Genomic DNA, 24,475 nt, shown 5'->3' on the forward strand with positions numbered 1-24,475 from the left:
GATTAGACTTCAATTTCAGCATGGCGGGACACGAAAGACATTCTGGTGAGTTGATTATTCATTGATTAACATTGATATGAATTATTTGAATACTAGCAACTAGGTCAAATGACACACATGTAAAATCCATTATCATAAAAAATAGAAAGGTCTAACTAGTAGTACAAACAGCAGTTGTGAAACCTACACTTTATCCGTTTATACTGTACCTTGTCCCCATTTTTAAGTCTTTTACAGGCATGTTCCTGTATTTAGATAGCTATATGAAGCAGTGGAAAACCAATAAAACACACATGAGAAAAGATGGCTTCGAGTCCTGATTCTATCACCAATGAGCATAGGACCTTGAACAAGTCATTCAGCCTCCCAAGCCCTGAATCTCTTCCTCTGCAGAACTAAGGTCCTGCAGAAGGTCCTTTCTGGGCTAAGACTCAAGGATTCCTTGAAAGTGCTCTACACCTCCAAGGTGACTGAATTCCCTGAGGGCCAGGATGATTTCAGATACCTTCTGCCCTGGTATCAGTGTTCTATACAGCGACGATGGGTTTTTTTTTTTTTTTTTGGTTTTTTTTTTTTGTTTTTTAATTCTCAAAAAAAAAAAACCTTCTTCCTTATTTACAACAGGAAAAGCAGCTTCAGCAGTTCACCTTAATTCTTGTAGCCAGCGGGTCTGTGCAGTCATCAAAGCGGATGCAGTAGCCCACCTCGTGGCCCAGCACCGCACCTCTTTCCTCAGCTACTCTCCCTGCAACCTTTGGGAAGAAAGATCATGCTGAAAATAGAGACATAGGAATTACTGCACAGAGCACATACTACGGCAAATCTAAAGGTCATTTCTTTTTTAAATAGTATGTGAACATGGTGGAAAATGAGAAAAGAAGCCAGTTATTAGATAGCAAGTGTGATAACCTTTACAATTTATTAACTTATATATTTATATATCTTACTTCATTCTATAACGGATTTCAGGCAACTTCCAAGAACATAAACAATAAAAATGGCGTCACATAAAGATGTTACAGACCAAGATAAAGAGAATTACCTATGAAATCTGAGAGATCAAAGCCAATGAGAAAATTAAAACATAGATATGCCAAAGTTATTTATGTTGAGCCACAAATTTCAGTACTAAGTTTCCTGGTGGCCAAAGCAGAAAGGGACGCAAAAGCAGTGACAAGGTTCATTCTGTTCCTAAACAAAGAGCACACATGAGCCAGGGACCACTTTTCATGTCTTAAGATAAAGCACCTTCCACTGGACAATGAAGGCAGGCCAGGAATAATCACACACAACACTGAACCAAGTTCATTTTCTCTTTGAAGAAGGCAAAAGGATAATGTTTCAAGAGCTAGATAACCTAAAACAATTGCAACATAGTGTCCCAGCTACCAAAATCATTAAAAGGCAAAAAGAGGACCAGAATGCAGGTTAAAAAAAAAAGGGGGGGGGGTGCAGGTGGGAGTAGATGAAGGAATAAAAATATTAATAAAGGATACAAGATAACATAATAAAAGTAAAAGTAGGAATCATAATAAATAATATGAAGACCATAAACTATCAATAGAATTTCACCCACCAATAAATGACAAATAAAAATTGAGTGTAGAAAGAGAAAAAAGAATCCAACAGCAAGATCTCCTGCCTCCCCTAGAAGGGTATTCAAAGGCTATTAATTTATTAATAATATATATTTTAAATAATAAACAGAAAAGTAGGACAATCATGCTTATTCTTCAGTTTAAAAGGAAAAAAAAAGTTTAAAGATCACTGTATAAGCTACCTAACTGAAAAGATGCAAAGGAAAGCAGTATTGTAGAGCCTTCCTGGGGACCTGACCCACCAACCCTCATGTGAGGCAGGCATTTGTTTATTCTCCCTCTTTCACAGTTGAGGCAACCTCCCCACATTGTCCCTGGGTCCGGAGTTTGGGCCATAGGCGGGCACATGGGATGTTCTGAGGCAGAGTTTACTGATATGGCCGTTCTGGCTCAGCAACCGAAGGCCCAAGTACACAGAGGCTCCACGTACTCAGCTATCTGAGCCGAGCACACTGGCACTGTCTGTCCGTCAGTGTCTGAGAAACTGAAGACCAAGTGAAGATCAGAAGTAGCTTTGCCTACTGACTTGAAATTACAGATCAGGAAGGCTAAAACAGAATCAATCGTGGAGCAGCTGGTCTACAACTAGAATAACACCATGCAGTCTTTCAAAACATCTTATGAAACCAGAAACGCATCCTACACTGCTCTACCTCTGGAGGTTGCATTTCCCAATAACCAGCATTTCACCAGGGCACTTCTGTCATTGTCACTGTTGCAACTTCTACCCTACAGACTATCATACTCTACAACTTGGAAGATAGCACAAATAGAGAATGTGTGCACAGAGTCACTAACAGCTTTTAGGGGGAAACAGGCTTCTAAGAATAAGTACAAATAAGTCAATCCTGCCCATAAGAATATAATCATTGTATAAGTCTGTAAGATAAAATTCAACTTGTTTGTTCTGTTTCATTATGTGTATATATTTGCCATGAAAAGTATGTGTTTCACTTTCACACCAGTATTTTTTTAATTTTTTTATCATTTACAATCACACCACTTGACTTTTGAAAAAGGCTGTATTCTACCAACTTTTTAGAGTCTTTTATCTCTACTGTTTAAGTTTTACTCCCAATAACTTCATCAGTTCCATAGGAGAAATATCTTTTCGACAGAGGCAAAAATGTATAGAGCCAGGGAGGAAAAACAACAACAAATTACTGAGCACCTACTACGCACCAGGGGCTCTAACCCAAGCTTTCAACACTATATCTCATTAAATATGCACACAGCCCCTGAGATGGGCAGGACGCCTTCATTTCTGCAAACAAAGGAGGAAACTGAAATCAGAGGGCCCAGTCTTGAAGTCAAACTGAGACCATATAAGTCCAATGACCACACTCATTACGAACTGCGGGGCATAGAGATCAAGCAGCAGCTTACACAATCCGTTCTTAGGGTTTGTTTTCAGATGTTAATCTGCACACAAAGTACCTTCTGAGATGTAAAGCTTCAAACTTGACAGCTCTATTAATACTACATGGTTAATTTATACTCTGTCCTTTAAGAGACATCTTGAGGTCTCATGGAAGTTGTCCATGACTACAAATTTGGAGCTAAATGTACACTGATTCAGAGCTAAGATTCCAAACCACATCAAGGAAAAAGGACTCTAATTTTTAGGTAACTGATTAATCTTTCAGTGACCATAGAAGGCTAATTCTAACACTGAGGTCTAGTTTTTACACACGAGACTTATAAAATTTTTAGCAATAATTTCTAACTTGAAGACCACGAGAAAATGGACCTTGGGAAAAAAGATTTTTGTCCCCACTTCCCTCTAAAGGCTAACTAAAAACAACAAAAGAATTAAAACATATTATGAACAAAAATTTCCATCTTCAATGAAAGAAGGCAATGGCCACAAGCCCAAACATCTGCCAAATACTGTTAAGTCTGAATGGTGAAGAAAGACCCAGGCCTCCTGAAAAAAGCAGACTACTAGCTTCCTTAATGTAAGTGCCACTAAACTAAAAGGCAGAGCCAACAATCCTTGTATTAGAAAGATGAGAAGTGGCAGTGTGATCAGGCCTGGGAGACATAAGAAACTTCTCAATGGAAACCCACCTTGACAGCAAAGAACTCACAGGAGAAGGAAACTGAAGGAGATAGGCAATAAGGTCAGTTCTATCATTTAAAATTGCAAACTTCAAAAGGAGGGTGACTACAGGGAGTAAACACAGGTAGGAGAGAAGGGAGGGAGGCAGCAATGATCAAATCCCAAATCAGAGAGCCCCAAGGAGCTTTATCCTGGGCCACAAAGACCTCTTATCACTAAGGAGCACACCATGGATCCTTACCCTCGTCTCCCACCCAGCAAAGGCGATCGAGAGTTAGTGAGAAGCTGTGCATTACCCAGACTAGCGCAGCCCCTGCCTGTCCTCACAAAGATGAATAATTGTCATAAAAATACTAACACAAAACCAGGGCATGAAAGTTGGCCAAGAAAGAAGGAAAAAAAAGGAGGAAAGAACACGAACAAAAAAAGCAGTTTCAAAAGAGACCAAAGCTTATTAGTGGTTACCAGGGACGGGAGGGAAGGGGAAAAGAGAGTCACTGCTTTAGGCGGCCCTGAGTTTCTGTTAATGGTGGTGGAACAATCTGGAAAAGGACAGCAGTGATGGTTGTACGATATGATGAACATAATCAATGTCACTAAGCTGTACATGTAAACATTGTTGAATTAGCAAACGTTTTGTTACATATATTTTTGCCACAATGAAAACTTTAAAAAATAAAATAGAAACCTCAAAACATCACCCAAAGAAACAAAAGCAGAATTTGGCCAAAGAAACCCATTTCAAAGAAATCACAAACAGGTAGAAAGAATGAGTATGCTAATCTCCTCTTCTTTCATATCAGGAAACATTCAGTTGAAACATACAGTTTCAAAAATAAGTAAAGTTTTTTGTAATCTTTTTTCTTAGTTTTCAGGCTTTAATAAATTCTTTTGTGATATTTATTCAAAATTCAGTAACTATTCCTATTTCACTTCAGTTTCTTCTTTTGTTAAGTTCAACAAAAGCGTATACAGTATGAACCCATTTCTATAAAATTATTTCTTTCCATTCAGCCAAACACTCATCTTTATACTTGAGGAGCTTGGAATGATGTTCACCAAATGTTCACAATGTTTTCTGTTGGGTGGTGAGATTTTGGAGGCTTTTGTTTGTTTGTCTGGTATGGTTTTGGCTTTCTTTGCATTTTATTACTGAAAATATTCAAAATGTGCAGGTATCATTATTACAACGAAAACCAAGCAACAGCTCTTCTTAGACCAAAGAATTAATTTTTGTGGTTTATTTCAGATTATTTATTTTTATTATTTCACATGTTCCATACACAAATACTATGATTGATTTTTTTTTTTTTAAAGACTTTTTTTAAGAATTAAATTTTTAAGAAGCAACTGCTTTTCACTTGGAGCTTTTAGGAAATGCGAAAAAAATAAGTCACTGAAATTAAAGTTGGAGAGTCTTCACAATATAGAAAAGAAACTCACTGTCACGGCAGCCACTCTTCGAGGCTGGGTCACACCCACAACTCTTCCTTCGGCTGTCCAGCCAGCTTCTGCAAGGTACTACAAATAAAATCACATCTAAGTATACTCCTGACATCTTCTCTAGAAACATCCCCCCCTCCCCCAAGACGAGCCTGCTTTGTGTTAAAATCACTTTTAACAGAAAGAAAATGACAGATGGTTTTGCCCCAGCAGTTTGGAAAATTATTTCACAGTTGAGGAATCTGAGGCTTGGAAATGTTACGTAATTTGCTTAAGTTCACATCAGAGCTGATAAACAGAAGAATCAAAGCACAAATTCAGCCTCTGACTCACTAGTATTGCAAAATATCTATGTACTAAGCTGCCATGAGGAGCCCTGGTGGCACACTGGTTAAGCACTCAGTTGTTAACCCACCCAAAGGTTAGTGTTTGAACCCACCAGCCACTAAACGGGAGAAAAACCTGGCGATCTGAGTCCATAAAGATTACAGCTTTGGAAATCCTATGGGGCAATTCTACCTTGCCCTATAGGGTTGCTGAGTCAGAATCAACACAAGAGCAACCAGTTTAGTTTTTTGCAGGGGGGTTTAAGGTGCCCTAAAGAACAAATGACCATACATGGGGCATGCAAAACAGTGCCAAATCTGTAGAAGAAAGAACTTTAAGGTTCATAACAGACAGCTCAATATAAATATCAACCATACAAAAGATCTGGGTCAAATTAAATAAAAATAATTAGATTTTACACATATTAATATATATGCCATTATATATTAGTATACATATAATATGATTACATATTTGTTAGTATACATTAAATCAGATTATTTATGTTACATACATTATAATATATACTAACAAATACATTACAATGTATACTAACAAATATATGCAATATATGCATTTAAAAATCCAAAATGGTTAACAGCGGTGATCACAGTTACATATTCTTGTAACATCTAAATTGTTTTACAATGAATATGTACCACTTTAATAATAGAAAAAAAAGATTAAAAATGCTATCACATCTCTCTGCTCATTCATGCAAAAGATGTATACCCACCCACTGCCATCAAGTCGATTCCGACTCATAGCAACCCTATAAGACCGAGTAGAACTGCCCCATAGAGTTTCCAAGGAGCCCCTGGCTGATTCGAACTGCAGACCTTTTGGTTAGCAGCCGTAGTTCCTAACCACTAGCCACCAGGGTTTCCAAAAGATGTGTAGGAAGGATAAATCCAAAGCTAAAGAGGCTGGTGGTCTAGAGGCTGTGGGTGGGAAAGGGATGGGAAAAAGGGATAAGGAGGGAGTGACACTGCTCTGAGTCGATCTTTTTGCACAGCTCTGACTCTTAGAACCATAGTCACGGTTCACATAACTCTTCATACACCCAGAAAATAAACAATAAAAGCCAACCAGGATGTGGAGGAAACCCAAAATGAAATACAAACACTAACAAATGACCCTAAACCGGATTAAAAATGAGTAACAACCACACCAAAGGGAGTAGAGAAGAAAAGAAGTAACTTAAGTAGCTGTGACGAACAGTTCATTGCATGCATCTTGACTGGGAGCTGTTAAAGACTAAAGAAACAAAAAACTGAACATAAATGCTGTACAGTAGTTAGTAAATATATTTCTCACAGGGGTATGGGTTAGTAATTCTGAAACTAGGTTATGTGCCTACTAGAAGTGAACCAATAAGTAAATATATTGTATATAATGAGGCCTGAGTTTTTCACTGATGGAGAAAAGTTACAAATAAGGAAATGCTTACATGAGCCCAAAGGGGTTAGACTGAATCAGAATTATCGGCATAAGCGCTTGGTTTTTAATACAAATACATCTATTTTTATACAAATAGATAAAGAAATATAGATGCTTTTATATGGGTAGGTTAGTATTCATAAATATACACCCTAAGTCTGCTCACTGAGAAGGCCTAGAAGGGTTTAACGGGGTGGCACCTTAACCAAGTTATCAGGGCTAACATCACCGGTGATAAGACATACCAGCATCCCAAACCCCGTGATATGATGCACTAAGGACACATCATTTCTGTGGTATTCCTGCCAAAAAATGCATAACCTCATTTTAATCACAAGAAAGAAGTTCCTGGATGGTACAAACAGTTAGTGTGCTCAGCTGCCAACTGTGAGGCTGGTGGTTCAAAGGCGCCCAGAGGTATCTCAGAAGAAAGGCCTGGAGAGCTACTTCCAAAAAAATCCACCATTGAAAACCCTATGGAGCACAGTTCTACTCTGACACACAGGGGGTCTCCACGAGTTAGGACTGACTCAACAGGTTGGTTGGTTGGCTGGTTGGTAATCATGAGAAAACATCACATAATTCCAAATTGAGGGACATTCTACAAAATAAATACCCAGTACTTTTCAAAAGGGAGCCCTGGTGGAATGGTAGTTAGGAGCTTGGCTGCAAACCAAATGGGTGGCAGTTCGAATCCACCAGCCACTCCTTGGGAGCCCTATAAGGCGTTCTACTCTGTCCTATAGTGTCACTATCAGTTGGAATCAACTCAATGGCAACGGGTTATTTTTCAAAAGTGTCAGGATTACGAAAGAGAAAGGCTAAGAATTCCCAGACTAGAAGAGATTAAGAACATATGACAACTAAATGTAATGTAGGATTCCAGATTGGATCCTGCAACAGAAAAAGAACATTACTGGGAAAATTGGTAAAACTTAAATAAGAGCTCTACGTAGTTTAGTTACTAGTATTTTACCAAAGTTAATGTCCAGCTTTTGAGTATTGTACTAGGGGAAGTGGTGTGAGGCGTATAAGGGAGCTCCATTATTTTAGCAACTTCTCTGTCTAAAATTAGTTAAAAATAAAGTTAGGAAATCTGACTTCAAGTCTGGAACAAAATGTTTTAGATAATGTAGATTTTTTTGGTATAAAAACTGTAAAGGTTCTCTCTTTTATATTAAATAATACACAAAATACTACTAACTACCCTAATCAACACAAATGCAAACAGAGAACAATAAGCATAATAGCTAACAGTTATTGAGTACCTTACTAAGTGCCAGGAACTGTGCTAGTGATTTGCACGCATTACCTTGTTTGATCCTCACAACAAATCCTATAAGAAAGGTAACGTCATCATCAACAATTTATACATGAAGAAACAAAGACGTCACATAACTTGCCCAAGGAAACAGATAAAATTCTAACAGCCAGGATTCAAGCTCAGCAGTCTGACTCCATAGCCCCGTCACATAACCAGGACAGTCTACCATCAAAACACACACACACACACACACACACACACACACACAGAGTCATTCTCTTAGTAGTACTACTAACAAAAGAAAAACAATTCCCATGAAAATTAACAACCTGTCTAAGAAGCTAGTCTTCTCAACACACCTCTGATTCAGACTTCTACTGTATGCTGATGAGTACTGGAAATTTAAAGATACCACAAAAGTAGGCATGATGCTGTTGTCAAGAGACAGTGGACGTCATGAAGGGCACTGGGCTGAATCCATCTCGATCCTCTCCGTTCTCTTTATCCACTGCCGTCAAGTTGATTCCAACTCATAGGGACACTGCAGGACAGAGTACAATTGCCCTACAGGATTTCCAAGGCTGTAAATCTTTACAGAAGCAGTCTGCCACATCTTTCTCCCATGGAGCAGCTAATGGGTTCAAACTGCTGACCTTTCAGTCAGCAGCCAAGCTCTTAAATACTGCACTACCAGGGCTCCTCTGACTTTCTTTATGGAGCATTAAATCTGGTATTCTGGTTAAAGATTGGAATTATGAAAAACTCCACCAAAAATAGAACTAAAGAAAATTATAGTAAAGAAGAGCTTGTTTTCATAGCCCATGGTTTGAGGAAAAAAATATATATATATGCGTGTGTGTATGCAATGTAGGTTCTACATACAGTGTGTGGAAATTCAAAATTGTTAAGTGTTTGGTGCTTTAGCACACTGTGCTTTTCCAAGGAAAGATATTATATAAATCTAGAAAAACAGTGCGTTGAGGAAAATCTGCTTCATGTCTTTGCTGTAAGCACTGTCTTAGCCTTTCCAATTTTCCTGGGCCGCTCACAACTTCAAAGAAGTTTGTGACAACGACTCTCTGAGAAGGGGAAATGCGTGGCTAGGACAAAGGGGAGCAGGCCTTCCACAGCAGGGGTAGCGAATATTTGGAATCATACTATAACCTATCACAATGATCCAGTGCTTTTCTCCATCAAGGCTGAGGAGGTTCAGGTTCCACCATTTACTCCTTTGCTCCTCTGAACCCTGTACCATCTGAATTTATTTCCTATTTTTTAAAAAGTGCTTAAAATAAAATACAGCTCCTTAAAAATAATTAAATTCACAGGCACACGCCCGTTGAACAAGCAACTCCATAAAACTACAAAATTATTCTGTAAGTATACTCGTGTGTGTGCAAAATGATATATGCGCAACTCAATTCCTTGTACCATTGTTTCTGATAATGCAATACTGGAAGCAACCTAAAGGTCCATCAACTGTGGATTGGTAAAATAAATTATGTACATACACCAGAATCTATGCAACTGGAAAAGAATGATACGTTAACTAAAAATAAGGCAGAGTGCATTAAAGCATGTATACCAAAAAACCAAATCTGCTGCCATCGAGTCAATTCTGACTCATAGAGACCCTATAAACCCAAACCAAACCAAACCCACTGCCATCTAGTCGATTCCGACTCATAGCGACCCTACAACACGGAGCAGAACTGCCCCATAGAGTTTCCAAGGAGCGCATGGCAGATTTGAGCTGCTGACCTCTTGGTTAGCAGCTCTAGCACTTAACCACTACGCCACCAGGGTTTCCAGAGACCCTAAAGGGCAGAGTAAACTGCCCCATAGGGTTTCCAAGGAGCAGCTGGTGGATTCGAACTGCTGCCCTTTTGGTTAGCAGCCGTAGCTCTTAACCACTGTGCCACTAGGGCCTCAAAGCGTGTACAGAAGCTATCATTTGTGTTAAAAAGGTGGTGGTGGAGCGGCGGGAGAACACACGCACACACACACTTCCCTATATACACATACACACACTTCCCTATATATGCATAAAAAACCTCCACCCAAGAAACTGATGACATTGGTTGCATCTGCATAAAGGAACTGAGGGTCCAAAAACAGGACAGAAGGGAACTCTTTCTCTTTAAATCCTTTTGGTCCTCTTTGAATACTGAAGCATGAGACCCTATTATATATTCAAAAAATAAATATTAAAAATATTTAAATGAATCATATTTTTAATTACCTTTGTTTGCATCTACATTACCCAGCCTGGATCCTCAGACCTTACTCCACTCTCTCTCTTTCAGGCCATTTTTTCCCTGGGTCCAGGCCCTTAGCAGGTCCTCTCTGTTCCCTGGCAGCTCAGCCTTGCTAAGGGAAATGACCAGATCATTGTGATATACTATATTATTGTTCCCAATAGATGCTGCCCCTCCCTGTGGAAGGATATATACATGGCCACCCTGTCGCTATTAGGCCTGGTCACATAACTTGCTTTGACCAATGAAATGTGAGTGGAAGTGCCACTTCTAGTCAGAAGTATTAAGAGCCATCTCATGATTCGGCCATCTCTCTTTGCCCTCTACCATAAAATCAACAACTCCCAGGTAAGAACTGTACCTTCAGCCTAGGTGCCAGAGTGATGACAAAGAATGGCATCAAGGCCAACCCAACATGACAACACAGAATGAGCAAGAAATAAACCTTTGTGCTTTTAAGCCACTAAGATTTTCAGGTTGGTTGTTACCACAGTATAGCTTATCCTAAGCTGACTAAATAACCTTACAGATGAATTCCAAAACAAACTTAAATTATCTAGTCTCACGTGGCCTGTCTTTTACCTCTGCTCTATATTTCCCTGGGTGGCACAGTCAAGCTCTCAACTACTAACTGAAAGGTTGGTGGTTCAAACCCACCCAGAGGTGCCTCAGAAGACAGGCCTGGCAACCTGTTTCCAAAAGGTCACAGCCTTGAAAACCCTATGGAGCAGTTCTACTCTGCACACATGGAGTCACTATGGGTTAGAATCAACTCGACAGCAACCAACAACCACAACTATATTTTCCAACTTCCCTACTCTCTACGACGTCCTCATTTATAAAGTGAGGAAAATCATAGTACCTTCATGACAGGGCCACTGGGGATTAAATGGATTCATACGTGTAAAATACTTAGAGCTTTATGTAGAGAACTGCTGCTGTGGTGGACAGGAGTGACCCAGTGGAGAAGGACAATTTCACATACAGACAGCAGATGAGATGGTGACCTGGAAGGGAAATGCTACCTTTTGTATAGTACTTTTTATTACAGTATTATTATCACTCTCTAACTGATCATCTCAGTAACTTAACCTGTTCCTTCTTCTGTGTCTCTATAAGAAGCACATAACCTGCTGGGCTCTTGATCCCACCTATACGTACATTTTCCTTCCAGGTCACCATCTCACCTGCTGTCTGTATTTGAAATTGTTCTTTCTCCACTGGGTCACTCCTGTCCAACACAGCAGCAGTTCTCTACCCCGCACTGCACATTAAGTCATCCAGGGAACTTTTTAAAAACACTTATATCTGAGTCCCATCCTAAATAGAATTGGGGTAAGGGAATAGGTAGAAAGTGGACATCAGTACTTTCAGAAGCTCCCCAGGTGACTCAAACGTGTGCCGAGTATTGAGAACCATAAACTACTCAGAGATGTTGGCATGCCTGCAAGTATAGACCAGCAGTCAATAATACATCATCCACATTTTCAAAACCCGAGGAGATTTCCATCCCCTTTCCCTGAGAATCTCTTAACCGTAAAACCCCTTAAGCTACCAGCCCCATTCGCCTTCTTTTCATCAAGCTCAGGAGCGGCTGTCTCTGCTTCCTCAGGCTCTTGCCACTGCTCCACTCACTGTGAACTGCCCCCTTCCTCTTCCTCTCACTTCCATCCCACCGGACTGCTCTCTCCAAGATGAACAACCCAGGGACTGAATCAGATCTGCTGTTCCCTGGTGGCTCTGTAGGCTGACACTGTCATCTGCCCACCTATCCTGAAACCTCACTCCTCTTTTGGGTGCAATCTCCTGGTTCCTCCGCCATCTCCCTGGCTGCCATTCTATTTCCTCTCTGCTCCTGACTCCTGAATGTTGATGCTCCCAAAGCTTTGTTCTGGGTTCTCTTCTCAACTTGTTCTGTTCTTTCTCATTCCTACACATACTGGCATCATATGATCAATATGTTGACAATCCCCAAGTCCACAACTTCTCTAGCTCCAACCTCTGCCAACCTTCAGATCCCTAATCCAATTTTCCTGCTAATAATGTCATCAAAGACCATCAGTGACATAGGAAAAAAATAAGTCTGCTTAAGAGCAGACCAATTCCCATAACCAATTCCCTCTTCACTTTTCTGTCTCAATTAATGGCACCACTATTCCCCAAGGCAGCAGGGCTTGGTCAGTCAGTGTCTACCTTTATTCCTCCTCCTTTCTCATCACAAATATCCATCCAGTTTCCAATTTCTACAGACCCTAACTCTAAAATCGCTCTCATTCCTAACCCTCCCAGGTTATCCCACTATCATCCGTTGGCCAAGGGTCCTATCACACCATCCTTTCCAAGGAGACTATTGCAGTAGCCTTCTATGGCCTATCTCCTCCAGTCTCTATTTCATCTTGCATCTGAATAAAAAAAATTTACCTAAAGCTCAGCTCATCATGTTGTTTACCTGCTCAGAAATCTCATAAGAACATACCACTTTGAAAAACTATTAGACTTTATTTACTAACATTGTCTCATATGCATACCTATGACCTAGCAATCCTACTGTTAGATATAGCCCAACAGAAATGTGTACATATGTTCACCAACGACAAGCGCGAGAATGTTTATAGCAGCACTATTCATAATAACTAAAAATGAAACTCAAATATCAACCACAGTAGGAAAGGTAAATAAACTGTAGAATACTCACACACTGGAATAATCTACAGCAAGGTCAGCAAACTTCTATAAAGGGACAGAGAGTAAATTTTTAGGCTTTGAGGGTATCGTGGTCTCTGTTGCAACTACCCAACTCTGCCACTGCAGCATAAAACCAGCCATGGTTCAGGAAAGGAAGGGTGAGAACGGTTACACTTGCAGAATGTAATCAATGTCAATGTCACTGAAATGTACATGTAGAAATTGCTGAATTGGCATATGTTCTGTTGTGCATAGTCTCAACAACAAAATAAATAAATAAAAGCACCTATGGGCAATACATGAACAAATGAGTGTGGCTCTGTTCCAATAAAGCTTTATTTACGAAAACAGGCAGTGGGCTGGATTTAGCTCATGGGCCATAACTTGCCAACCTCTGCTATAGAAAGAAAGAACAAACTGCAACTCAACAACAGGGAAGAATTTCACAAACATAATGTTGGGCAAAAGAAGCTGAATTGTTCCATTTATACAAAGTTCAAAAATAGGCAAAATTAATCCACAGTGTTAGAAGTCAGAACAGTAGTTACTCATGTGGGGAGGTGGGGGCCAGTTAGAGACCAGAAGCGGGCACAAGAGGGCTCTGGGGTTCTGGTAATGTTCTGTGTCTTGATCTGGGTGTTGATAACACAACTGTATTCACTTGTAAAAATTTATCAAGCTGAACACATATGATTTATGCACTTTCCTACATACTTACTTTCATTAAAAAACTACATTTAAAAAAGATGGTTAAAATGGCAAATTTTTTGTTATACATATTTTACCACAATAAAATTTAAAAAAAGAAAAGCCTGCAACAACACTCATCCTGTTCACGTATCACTCTTCATAGTTGCAGCCGAGGCTCGTATGACACACTCTAGCTTTAACCTACCTTTCCAGTCTTAATACCCAGTAGCTCTGAACACTTCTCCACCCCAATATCTCTAACCACAATATTCACTGGACTGGAAAATCTTCCCAACCAGCTCCCACTCATCATTCAAGGCCTATTTCAAATCCCATTTCCTTTATGAGGCCCTTTTCAACTCCTGCCTCCACCAAATATGATTTTTCCTGGTAAGAGTTTCTTCCACAGCACTGAGTAATTCTGTAAGAGTCATATATTTATTTATTTACAAGTCTAGCCGTGTTCCTTTGATCCCACCTCTTCAACTGTAGTTATTTAAGAACAGAAACCACATCTTACACATCTCTGAATGGGTCCCCATGGCTCCTTTCAGAGAATAGCTATTCAATTATTATTTTGGAATGATAATAAATTAAGGACAACTGTTACTTTGGTATCATCAAAGAAATTAAAAGCCTCAAAATTTAATAAAAAAATCTAGTTGGGGTGAATTATTTCCTCATTGAAAAAAGACCTTACAGATGCAAGTGATAATAAAGAGAGTTCTCAAAGTTAAAAATCCTTCCAACCAAATCTAAGTGTAAAAAAAAAAAAAAAAAAAGTGTAAAAACGCAAATAAAATATGTACTCACTTGTGGGATCTGCGTGCTTTTCCCACATCCTGTTTCTCCAACAATCACCACCGTCTGATAGTTTTCTATCAAGTATAATATATGATTCCTAAGCTGAAAAAGAAAATTAAATAACCACACATTGTCTCAAGAGACATAAACAAAGATACTTACACATTGTGAAATGAGCTATTTGTCAAAGGAAAGTAAACTTTAAAAAGGACCATCAAAGTGTGTTTCTGACTCTCAGGCATCACTGATGTCAGTATAAGCGAGTGTGATAGCTATCAAAATGTATAATGCACAACTCTTTTTTTTTTTTAAATTGAACTTTAGATGAAGGTTTACAGAACAAACTAGCTTCTTATTAAACGGTTAGTACACATATTGTTTTATAACATTGGTTAACAACCCCATGACATGTCAACACTCTCCCTTCTCAACCTTGGGTTCCCTGTTACCAACTTTCCTGTCCCCTCCTGCCTTCCAGTCCTTCCCCCTGGCTGGTGTGCCCCTTTAATCTCACTTTGTTTTACGGCCCTGTCCAATCTTTGGCTGAAGGGTAAACCTCAGGACTGACTTCATTTACTGAACTCTAAGGGTGTCCAGGGCCATACTCTCAGGGTTTCTCCAGTCTCTGTCAGGCCAGTAAGCCTGGTCTTTTTTTGTGAGTTAGGATTTTGTTCTACGTTTTTCTCCAGCTCTGTCCAGAACCCTCTATTGTGATCCCTGTCAGAGCAGTCAGTGGTGGTAGCCGGGCACCATCTAGTTGTACTGGACTCAGTGTGGTAGAGGCCGTGGTAGTTGCGGTCCATTAGTCCTCGCACACACTCTTTGATTCAAGGTTTTCACTTGTAAGAAGTTATGCTACAAACACTAATACACATACAGAAGGATTTATATACAAGCATATTCATTGTGGCACTGTTTATAAAGGTAAAAGAGTGAGACAGCCTAAATGTTCATCAACAAGGGACTGGTTAAATCAATTACGAAATACAACTTACCAGTTTGCCTGGCCTTTTTTCCACAGAGCTGCTGGGTGAGTTCATACTGCCAACTTGTAGGTTAGCAGCCAAACACAATCCATTTGTGCCACCCAGGGACCTTTCTTATCATTTTAATTTCATCAACATATTTTTAATTCTTATTTCCCTTTTTTTTAATATATATTTGTTATCATTTCATTTATTTTATCATGCAAGTACAGTTGGAAGATAAAGAACAGTCAAGAAAAGGCCAAAAGTTACTCAGTAAACAATAATTATCCCTGAGCCTGAGAGTTTACTACACGTCAGGCATCTTGCTAAAAGCTCTACATGGATTATCTCACTGGTCTTCACAACAATCCTATGAGGCAGATAACTACTATTTGCCCCATTCTATACATAAGGAAGCTGACGCTCAGAGTGGTAAAGCAAGGCCACACAGCACGCAAGTGGTGAAACTTGGCTGTGAACCCTGAAATCTAGCTCCCGAGTCCAGACACCTCACTGTGGCTCACACTGCACACTTCAGTGGTGAGGAAACAACAAGGAACCTATAATCTTATCTTCTGAGGACCAAACCAGCAATGTTCACACATAATGGGTGAGATTAGTCATTTGAGGAAGAAACCCAGAGACTGTCAGTACATGAGTGACCAAAATGTCTAAGTGATCTGGTTAAATGAAGAAGGCTGCTGTTTCTTACCTGCTTAGAAAAAGAACATACCTATTAAGAGGGATTATCAGGATAGTCTAGGCAAAGGGACTTCCTAAGTGTAAGAAGTTGGTAACTTTCACACCCAACACCATCTGAGAGAGAGAGAGACTCGGGTGTTTGTGGCCATACCTACTGGGGGTCACTCCAGAAGCACCCATTGAGGTAGGGAAGTTCATGATCCTTCATTAAGGGCTGTACGAAATAAATATCTTCCAGGGAGAACTAAACCACCTTTGGCTCTCAGCATGTTTCCTGATTACACTTGGGCTTCCCTGGTGAACTTGCCAACAGGGAGAAAGTGTATCAATCAATGAACACAGGAGCGTGTACTGGAGAAGTACCGCTCACTACACAGAGACATATTCTGAGTTCTAGTTTACACTTAGGTCTCCTGTGAGTTGCGCATGCATCCGCGACCCGAGGACTCAGAAATCACCTGTCTGGATGTGCACGTGTAGTAACCACACCAAAATCCTGCCACCGCCTGAGCGAGAGGCAGAGGTACTTCTAACTCCCTCTTCGACTGAAACAACCTCCTATTCCCAGTGAATCTTGTTTAAAGAACTGTGCCTCTAAAAAGAAAGACAGAATGGCCATACGTTGGTAATTTGTTGAAGATGGCTGCACAGAAGTTCACTGTGCTGTTTCTCTACTTTTTCTGAATATGTGGGATTGTCCATAACTGAAAGCAATGAGGGGGAGAAAGAATGGCATTCCATTCTTTCCACTTTTTCAATAAGACCTAACCGGTCGAGAACAAGTGTATCTCCAAGTTCACTGTGTTGTAAAGAATCATTAAGAGTTAAGAGAGCACTACTCCTTGGATGCCAAAAGTTGTTACAGACACCATCAGGCCCATGGACTGAACATGCTTATCCAACATACCTTGAAAACCGGTAGCTTCTGCCTCTGCTGCTCTATAGAAAGAGCAGCATAAGGATTGTAAACAACGGTAGTCCCAGAGTTTTCCGCTAGACTTTGTCTCTCTTCAGAGATGCTGACACCTGGCCCCTCTGTACCTGTAGCAGAAATGTTATTTCAGATTCCCTGATGCATTAAACACAAAAATGTGAAAGAATTACAAATTTTAAAATACACGATGGGAGCGAAGTATTTTATTTCCAACTACTAAAAGGTATTATACCTTAAATTCAAGGAAGCATCTAGAAGAGTATTTATCAGAACACCAAAAATCTTCCATAAAAGCTTAACTAGCATTGAGAGCAAAGGAAATGGCAGTCCCACCAGGCTCCAAATTGGCCACCCACATCTGTGTATTACAGTGTTTTTGTTGTTGGGTACTGTTAAGTCAATTTTCAACTCATAGCAACCCCATGTGAGAAAGGAGAACTGCCCCATAGGATTTTCTAGGCTGTAATCTTTTGCAGGAACAGATCATCAGGTCTTTCTCCCAAGGAGCCATTGGGTGGGTTCAAACCTCCAACCTTTAGGTTAGCAGTCGAGCACTTAACCGTTGGGCTACCAGGGCTCCTTACGTTACAGAGTACAGTGATTTTAGTTCTGGGCTCCAAACTGATATTATTACTGAACTCTTAGTAGAAGTGACAGAAACCCGATGAGAATTAGCTGAGGCAAAAGGGTGAATCCTGTTATTCTATGGCAGCAGCAAGGCTCAGGAACAACAGGAACTAGGGACTCAAAGGCTGCCACAGCTTTCTCCATCTCTCATCTTTGCACCTCTCGACAAGTTCCCTTCAGTCCCTTGGGCTGACTTTTTCAACAGGAGCTGGAAACAGAGCTGCTGGCAGTGCCAGGGCTCAAGCTCACAACTCCTCCACCAATCATTCATTCACTCATCCAACAAGTACTGACTGGGGCCTACTCTGCGCCAGGTGCTGCTCTAAGTGCTAGAGATACAGTGAGCGATGCAGACCCGGGCCCTACCCTCATTGAGCTCACTTGCTTCTTTCATTCTTCCTCCCAATATAACATGATTTAGTGCATGAAGTGGCAACAAGTGTTATGGAGAAAAATAAAGACAGGTAAGGGGGGGCCCAGGAGTTCTGTGTGCATGTTTTGTGGGTTCAAGGAGGAGGCTCTTTTATAGGATGATCAAGGACTGACGTTCCCCACAGCTTACGTTCCAGTACCCACCCCAACTCAATCGGCCATGGCCAGTGGTGTGGGATGCCCTGAATGGCACCCCCCACATGAACCACAGTTGGAGCAGCTGGACAGGAAGTGCTGTTTCCAGAAACCACTACGGTGAGCACAGTAACAACAGATATGCGCCACGGCTCTTGGTAAGGAAAATGACAAACTGGTACTCAGGATGGCGAAGAATCAGGAAGCCAATATCCCGTCATAAAAACTATTAAAGACACCATGGATTTTTAGCCTGGAAAAAAAAAAAAGCCTTAGAAAAAACACGGGTTCTATTTTATGATCAGCTTCCCTCACTTTTTCATGCCAATTCGTGTGTGCAGCCCTAGGTCAGAGCTAGGAGTAACAAGTAAATGACAAAGGGTCCAGAATTCAACTCAGCTCAACGTAATAGAAGACACTTCTAAAAGTCAGAGCTACTTAGTACTGCCTTGGGAGTTAATAAGAACCCTCCCTGGAAGTTCAAATATGTACTGCACGCCTCCTATCAGTGGTGCTGGTGTTGTTATACCATGGACTGCCAGAAGAATGAACAACTCTGTATTGGAAAAAGTACAGCCAGAATGCTCCTTAGAAGCAAGGATGGCGAGACTACGTCTCACATACTTTGGACATGTTATCAGGAGGCACCAGCCCCTGAAGAAGGACCATATGCTTGGTAAAGCAGAGGGTCAGTGAAAAAGATGGCATGGCATCCTCAGTGAGATGGACTGACACAGCGGCTGCAACAATGGGCTCAAATACAGCAACGATTGTGAGGATGGTGCAGGACCAGGCAGTGTTTCATTCCGTTATACACAGGGTTACTATGAGTTGGAAAAGACTCGACAGCACATAACAACAACATGACCTCCCAGGACTTCCTAACTCAGATTCTGTGGTGCTATAAGAAAGTACAGGGGCTTTCTGACAGGAACATTTAGCCCTGTGATTCTTTTGACATTTTTAGAATCCCAGACCTCTTCACCAATCTGATAAAGGCTATGAACTCCCTTCCTGAAAAATATACCAGAATATAAAATGCTGGGTCCATAGTCTCCCTGAAGCTACGTTTAGAATCCCTGCTTTAGATGTCTGACCCCTTTTCCGTTTATTTCCAGGAACATAGTTGTGTTCCAGAAGTCCAGGATTGCCAAAAATCAGGTAAGTGGGGCACTGCTCTGTTGCTTTTGCCAAAATGCTGACCTTTGTTTCAACAAGATAAAAGATAGAACAGGACCTAGAACACAGCCTGTGCTCAAAGAAGCCCGTTTCCTTTCCTTTGTGCCCTTATTATCACTACATCTCAATAACTCTGTCATCTTTATCTGAGGAAACTATGGCAAAGAATACCCTATCCTCATCTGTTGTAGTTTTATCCCGAATTCCCATGGCTTTTCCATCATGTCTGGGATATCTTGACACTGCTTCTCCAAGGTCTCTACTTCCTCCCACACCACGGTTGAATTCACCCGTGGGTCTTCTTCACTACCCCATTCCTCCCTTGTCTCTGACCTACAGCCATGTCCACCTCACTGGATCCTGTTATGGGATCTTTTACAAGAACAGCTGCTGTCAGTCAGATCAATACAGAACCCGTCTCCTCCTTACAAAAGACTTCACCCAGCCAAACCGGTTCTCCCTCCATGTACACCCACAGCTCACTCTGGCTGCTTGTGGTGGTTATTCCCCAGGAGCATACCCTGTGCTTCAGGGATTAACAATTTTGTAAATTCTGCAAGCCATAACCACCATTGTTTCTCTATCTATTAAACAAGGCTGATAACAGCATTCCAACCCAGGATCCACTCTAAGTCAATTTTTCAAGAATGTGAGCGGGAGCCTATTAGTGGGTTGTGAAACTCATGTAGTGGGTCATGACCAGCACTTCTGAACAATGAACTAGGAAGTATTAGAGTGCATCCCTGAAAGCAATGTTGTTTCTGTACACCGTTTTTTTTCAGTTGTGTATGTGTGCTGGATCACAACACTCCTTAGTGTGGGTCAGGTCAAAAACGCTCCAAAGCTATTGTTAAAAAGTATTTGCCAGGCACATGGTCATCAATCAATATACATTTATTGAATGATTGAATGAAAATGGCCAGGCCCTTCCAATCCACTTATACTAACAAAATAAGTAAAACTTTTTCCTGGAAAGATCTCAGACAACTCATAAAAGGCTCTTATATCACACTCCTAAAGTAGAGGTCACAAGCTAGTAGCTCAAGGTTCCCAGATACGCTATTGCTAAAATGTTTAAGTTAGTTCATTTAAAACAACACATAAAATTTCCCATTCGTATCTAGATATTAGGCTTAAAAAAAAAAAAAATCCAGCAACACTGAGTCCATGAGAACAATTACATGGAACTCAGTACAGCTTTGATAGCATATGCACACTCCAGTGTATATCTATGCTGTACATGTCTTTCCATGGTATGCACTCAATTTGCCACAGTCCCCACTACTCCCTATTACTCCACTCATAGCTTCACTCAGACGGTCTGAAAGACCTCTGTATTAATCTGAGTCTGTGACCCTTGGCCCACGGGATATGTCCATGATTCCAACATCCAGCCTTATCTCCAGCTCAACCACATCCCAGACCTTCACCCTGCAACTCCCACATCCTATTTTGTATCTTGAACTTCAGTGTCCTCATCTGTAAAATGAAAGTAACAGCTCTGTCACAGGGATATTGTGACTGTTTAATAACATGATGTACATGAAAGCGACTAGTACAAAGTAATGATCCAATAAGTGTATACTGAATCTATTTCCATCTCAGTTTATCTGGACCCTGATTCCCAAACTTCGACGCACGCTGGAATCACCCAGGGATTTTTAAAAAATACTGATGCCTGGCTCCCAGCCTCTAGACTTGATTTAATTGGTACAGGGTGAGACTTGACATCAGGGATAGCTTCCCAGGTGATTTGTCTACACAGAAAAATCTGAGAACCGCTTACCTCGACAGTCACCTAACCCAGATTCTTGGTCACTCCTAACTTTACCTTCTCCCACATCTGCCTCCAAAATGTCTCCCCAGTAAGTCCCCTCCTTTCTGTTCCCAGAGCCCTGGTGGCACAGTAGTTAAGAGCTCAGCTGCTAACCAAAAGGTCATCAGTTCAAATCTACTAACCACTACTTGGAAACCCTATGGGGCAGTGCTACTCTGTCCTACAGGATCGCTGTGAGTCGGAATTGACTTGAAGACAATGGGTTTTTACAGATTTTTCTCTGTTCCTGGCAAGAATTGATGCTTTCAATGTCTCCTCAATTTAGTAGTATTCTCTCTTAAAGGCTCTTCTAACTTCCTCCCCCACCCTTTCTCCACACCACTGCCAGAGTTACCTTTCTAAAATAAAGCTAATTGTGTCGTTCCCCTGCTTAAAAACAATGAAGTCCAAACCCGTAACTTGCCATGGAGACCTTTCACAACTGAGTCCCTACCTACTTTTCTAGCTTCATCTCCTGATATGCCCCAAAATACACCCTATCACCTGATACCATCAGACTACTCAATTATCTGGGTTTTAGGGGACATTGTTCAGGCATTCATCCCATTTCTACGGATAAGTTCATGCTGCACTCTTTGACTAGAACTCCATTCCCCCACCTCTCCACCTAACAAAACCTTATCCATGCTTCAATGTTCACCTCAAAAATATCACCACCTTTATGACGTAATTCTTACCCATATTCAATCCTTCCCTCCCTCTTCTATGTGTCCATATAATCGTAATAGCTAACACATATCTAATGCTAAGAGCCTCACATGTATTGTTGTTATTGTTGTTAGCTGCTGTTGAGTCTGCCCCCAACTAATGGTGACCCCATGTACAATTGGATTATACCACTGTAATTCATAAATTTTCAATGGCTGGTTTTTTAGATCACTAGGCCATTCTTCCTAGTCTGCCTTAGTCTAGAAGCTCCACTGAAACCTGTTCAGCATCACAGCAACATGCGAGCCTCCACCGACAGATGGCTGGTGGCTGTGCCTGAGGAGCACTGGCAAAGAACTGAACCCAGGTCTCCCGCATGGAAGGTAAGAATTCTACCACTAAACCACTACTGCTCCCTCACACATATTAAACTCAAAAACCAAACCCACTGCCATCAAATCAATTTCTTCTAACAATCCTTCAGGTAAGTATTAACACCCAACATACAAATGGGTTACAGGCTTTGAGCACTTAAGTGACTTAGCCAAGGCCACCAAGTTGTAAGTGGCAGTCAGGATGGGCACCTAGAGTTTATCTTCGTTATCATTCATTACCTTATTCTACGTCATTTTAAAATCTCTTCTAACACACATACAACTTTGTATTACAGCTCAGAGAGCATCTTGCAAGCAGAGCTACGCAATCTATATCTGCTTCATGACCCAAGGGTGAGGTGTTCAATAAGCACGCACTCAATGAATGAATTAATGAATGGAATACAACTCTTTTCAGTAATCCCATATTCTTTAACCAAAATAGCACTCTGGTCAGCTTTTTAACAATTTATTCAGCCCTTTAGTATACTTAACACTTTAACCTACTATTGCAACCTTGAAAGTATTTTCCCATTACTTAGTGGGATCTTAGTTTGGGCTGCAAATAAAATTCAGGATAAGTAATTGTTGATGCCCTGAAATGCTGAACCATAAAATTGTCATTAAGTGAAAAACTACAGGTTTTTAAAAAAGATTAAGTACATCCCTTGCTTGGGTTTCTCTCTCATATCACATACACGCATGGTCAGAATTTCAGGAAACCACTCTGAAATGCCCTTTAAAAGCCTTCCTTACATTACCTGCTTTGTATCATTTCATTTTTGCTACAATATACTTTGTACATCAAGGCCTGTAGAAGAGTAGGTGGTAGGAAAAAGCATGCTAGTAATTGTTAAGATAACTTTTGTTTTTCACAAGAAACTGGTGGGAGGGAAGGAAATAATGTATCTAGCAGGGTTTGGAATGTACATCTTTGGGACAAATCTGATTAATGAATAAATGCCAAAACAAGCCACAGGGTTTGTGACTGAGATTTGTGTTAGCCTACAAGAGAGGAGGCGGGTGGCTGTCAATATCAAGGTGGGTATTTCTGGAGGAGCACTGGTGGTGCAGTGATTAAGCGCCCGGCTGCTAACCGAATGGTCAGCGGTTGGCACCAGGTGCTCTCTGGGAGAAAGATGTGGCAGCTTGCTTCCCTGAAGATTTACAGCCTTGGAAACCCTATGGGGCAGTTCTACTGTCCTATAGTGTCGCTCCGAGTCGGACTCCACTCCAGCGGGTTTGGTTTTTGTTTTTTTCATTTTTTGGTAGGTACTCGGGGTGAGGAGGCTAAGACTCAGGGGAGTTAAGTGACTTGTCCAAGATCACTCTGCTAGTAAAAGGCAGAGCCGAAAATTCGAACCCAGGTAGTCTGAGTCCATAGCTTGAGCGCCTAAGCCCGAGCAGCACCGCCTGCCGGGCTGCAAAGTAGCCCCAGGGCGGTAAGAGGACACGCGTTGGCGCTTTCGCATGCACAAAGCTAAACCCCATCTCGCGACGTGGGCAGTACTGGCATCAATAAGGAAAACGAGGCCTGGGGAGGCTAAGAGACTCGAACAAGGTCACACAGAGAGCTTCTGCCCGGGCTGGGAATGGACCCCCGAATCCCTTGGGGACCACTGGCGAGCCTGAGCCTCGGGGAGAGTCCACCAGCAGAGAAGCAGCGCTGCCCAGTCCACCGAGGTCAGGCCTGCAGGCAGATCCGCTGGCCCAGGGCGCCGGCCGCAGGGCCAAGACCCAAGTCAGGCTGTCCCACTTGCCCAGGTTCCGCCAAGGGCCTTACCGGGTCGCCAGAACTTCACTGGTCCCACGGGCGCAGCCATGCTGGGGTGAAGGGTCACGAGGAAGGCTCCACCCCTCCGGCGCGCTCGCGGCCCCGGGAGGCCGGGGGGCGTGGCCGGCGAGGAGCCTCTGCTCAGGCAGCACCAGTCGTGTTGCGGCCACGCCCCCTTGGGCACCGCCCCTCTGAGCCACGTGAGCAGGAACCAGTTGTGGCGTCCTAGCCACGCTCCTTCAATCCACCGTAACCGATAGAATGAGTATATAGACTGCTGCCACTCCCTCCAGC

General features: G+C 41.5%; 1 protein-coding gene across 3 annotated transcripts in view; it reads right to left on the reverse strand.

Annotated features, from left to right (window-relative positions):
- DHX35 (DEAH-box helicase 35) overlaps positions 1 to 24,254 on the reverse strand; it is an 89,653-nt gene extending 65,399 nt beyond the window's left edge. Inside the window, exons 1-5 of one of the 3 annotated variants that reach the window (XM_049869102.1) lie at positions 24,191 to 24,254; positions 17,149 to 17,282; positions 14,581 to 14,673; positions 5,104 to 5,181; positions 648 to 752 (exon numbers count right to left, since the gene is read on the reverse strand). In XM_049869102.1, coding sequence (XP_049725059.1) covers positions 648 to 752; positions 5,104 to 5,181; positions 14,581 to 14,673; positions 17,149 to 17,282; positions 24,191 to 24,230 — 450 coding nt within the window. In that variant the 5' untranslated portion in view covers positions 24,231 to 24,254. Of the gene's footprint in view, positions 1 to 647; positions 773 to 5,103; positions 5,182 to 14,580; positions 14,674 to 17,148; positions 17,283 to 24,190 lie in introns of those variants that run through there. The other 2 variants (XM_049869104.1, XM_049869103.1) reach the window with 2 other exon arrangements.
- Positions 24,255 to 24,475: the final 221 nt, after the last annotated feature.

Source organism: Elephas maximus, chromosome 25 (assembly GCF_024166365.1).
Source record: "Elephas maximus indicus isolate mEleMax1 chromosome 25, mEleMax1 primary haplotype, whole genome shotgun sequence".
Classification (NCBI taxonomy): domain Eukaryota; kingdom Metazoa; phylum Chordata; class Mammalia; order Proboscidea; family Elephantidae; genus Elephas; species Elephas maximus.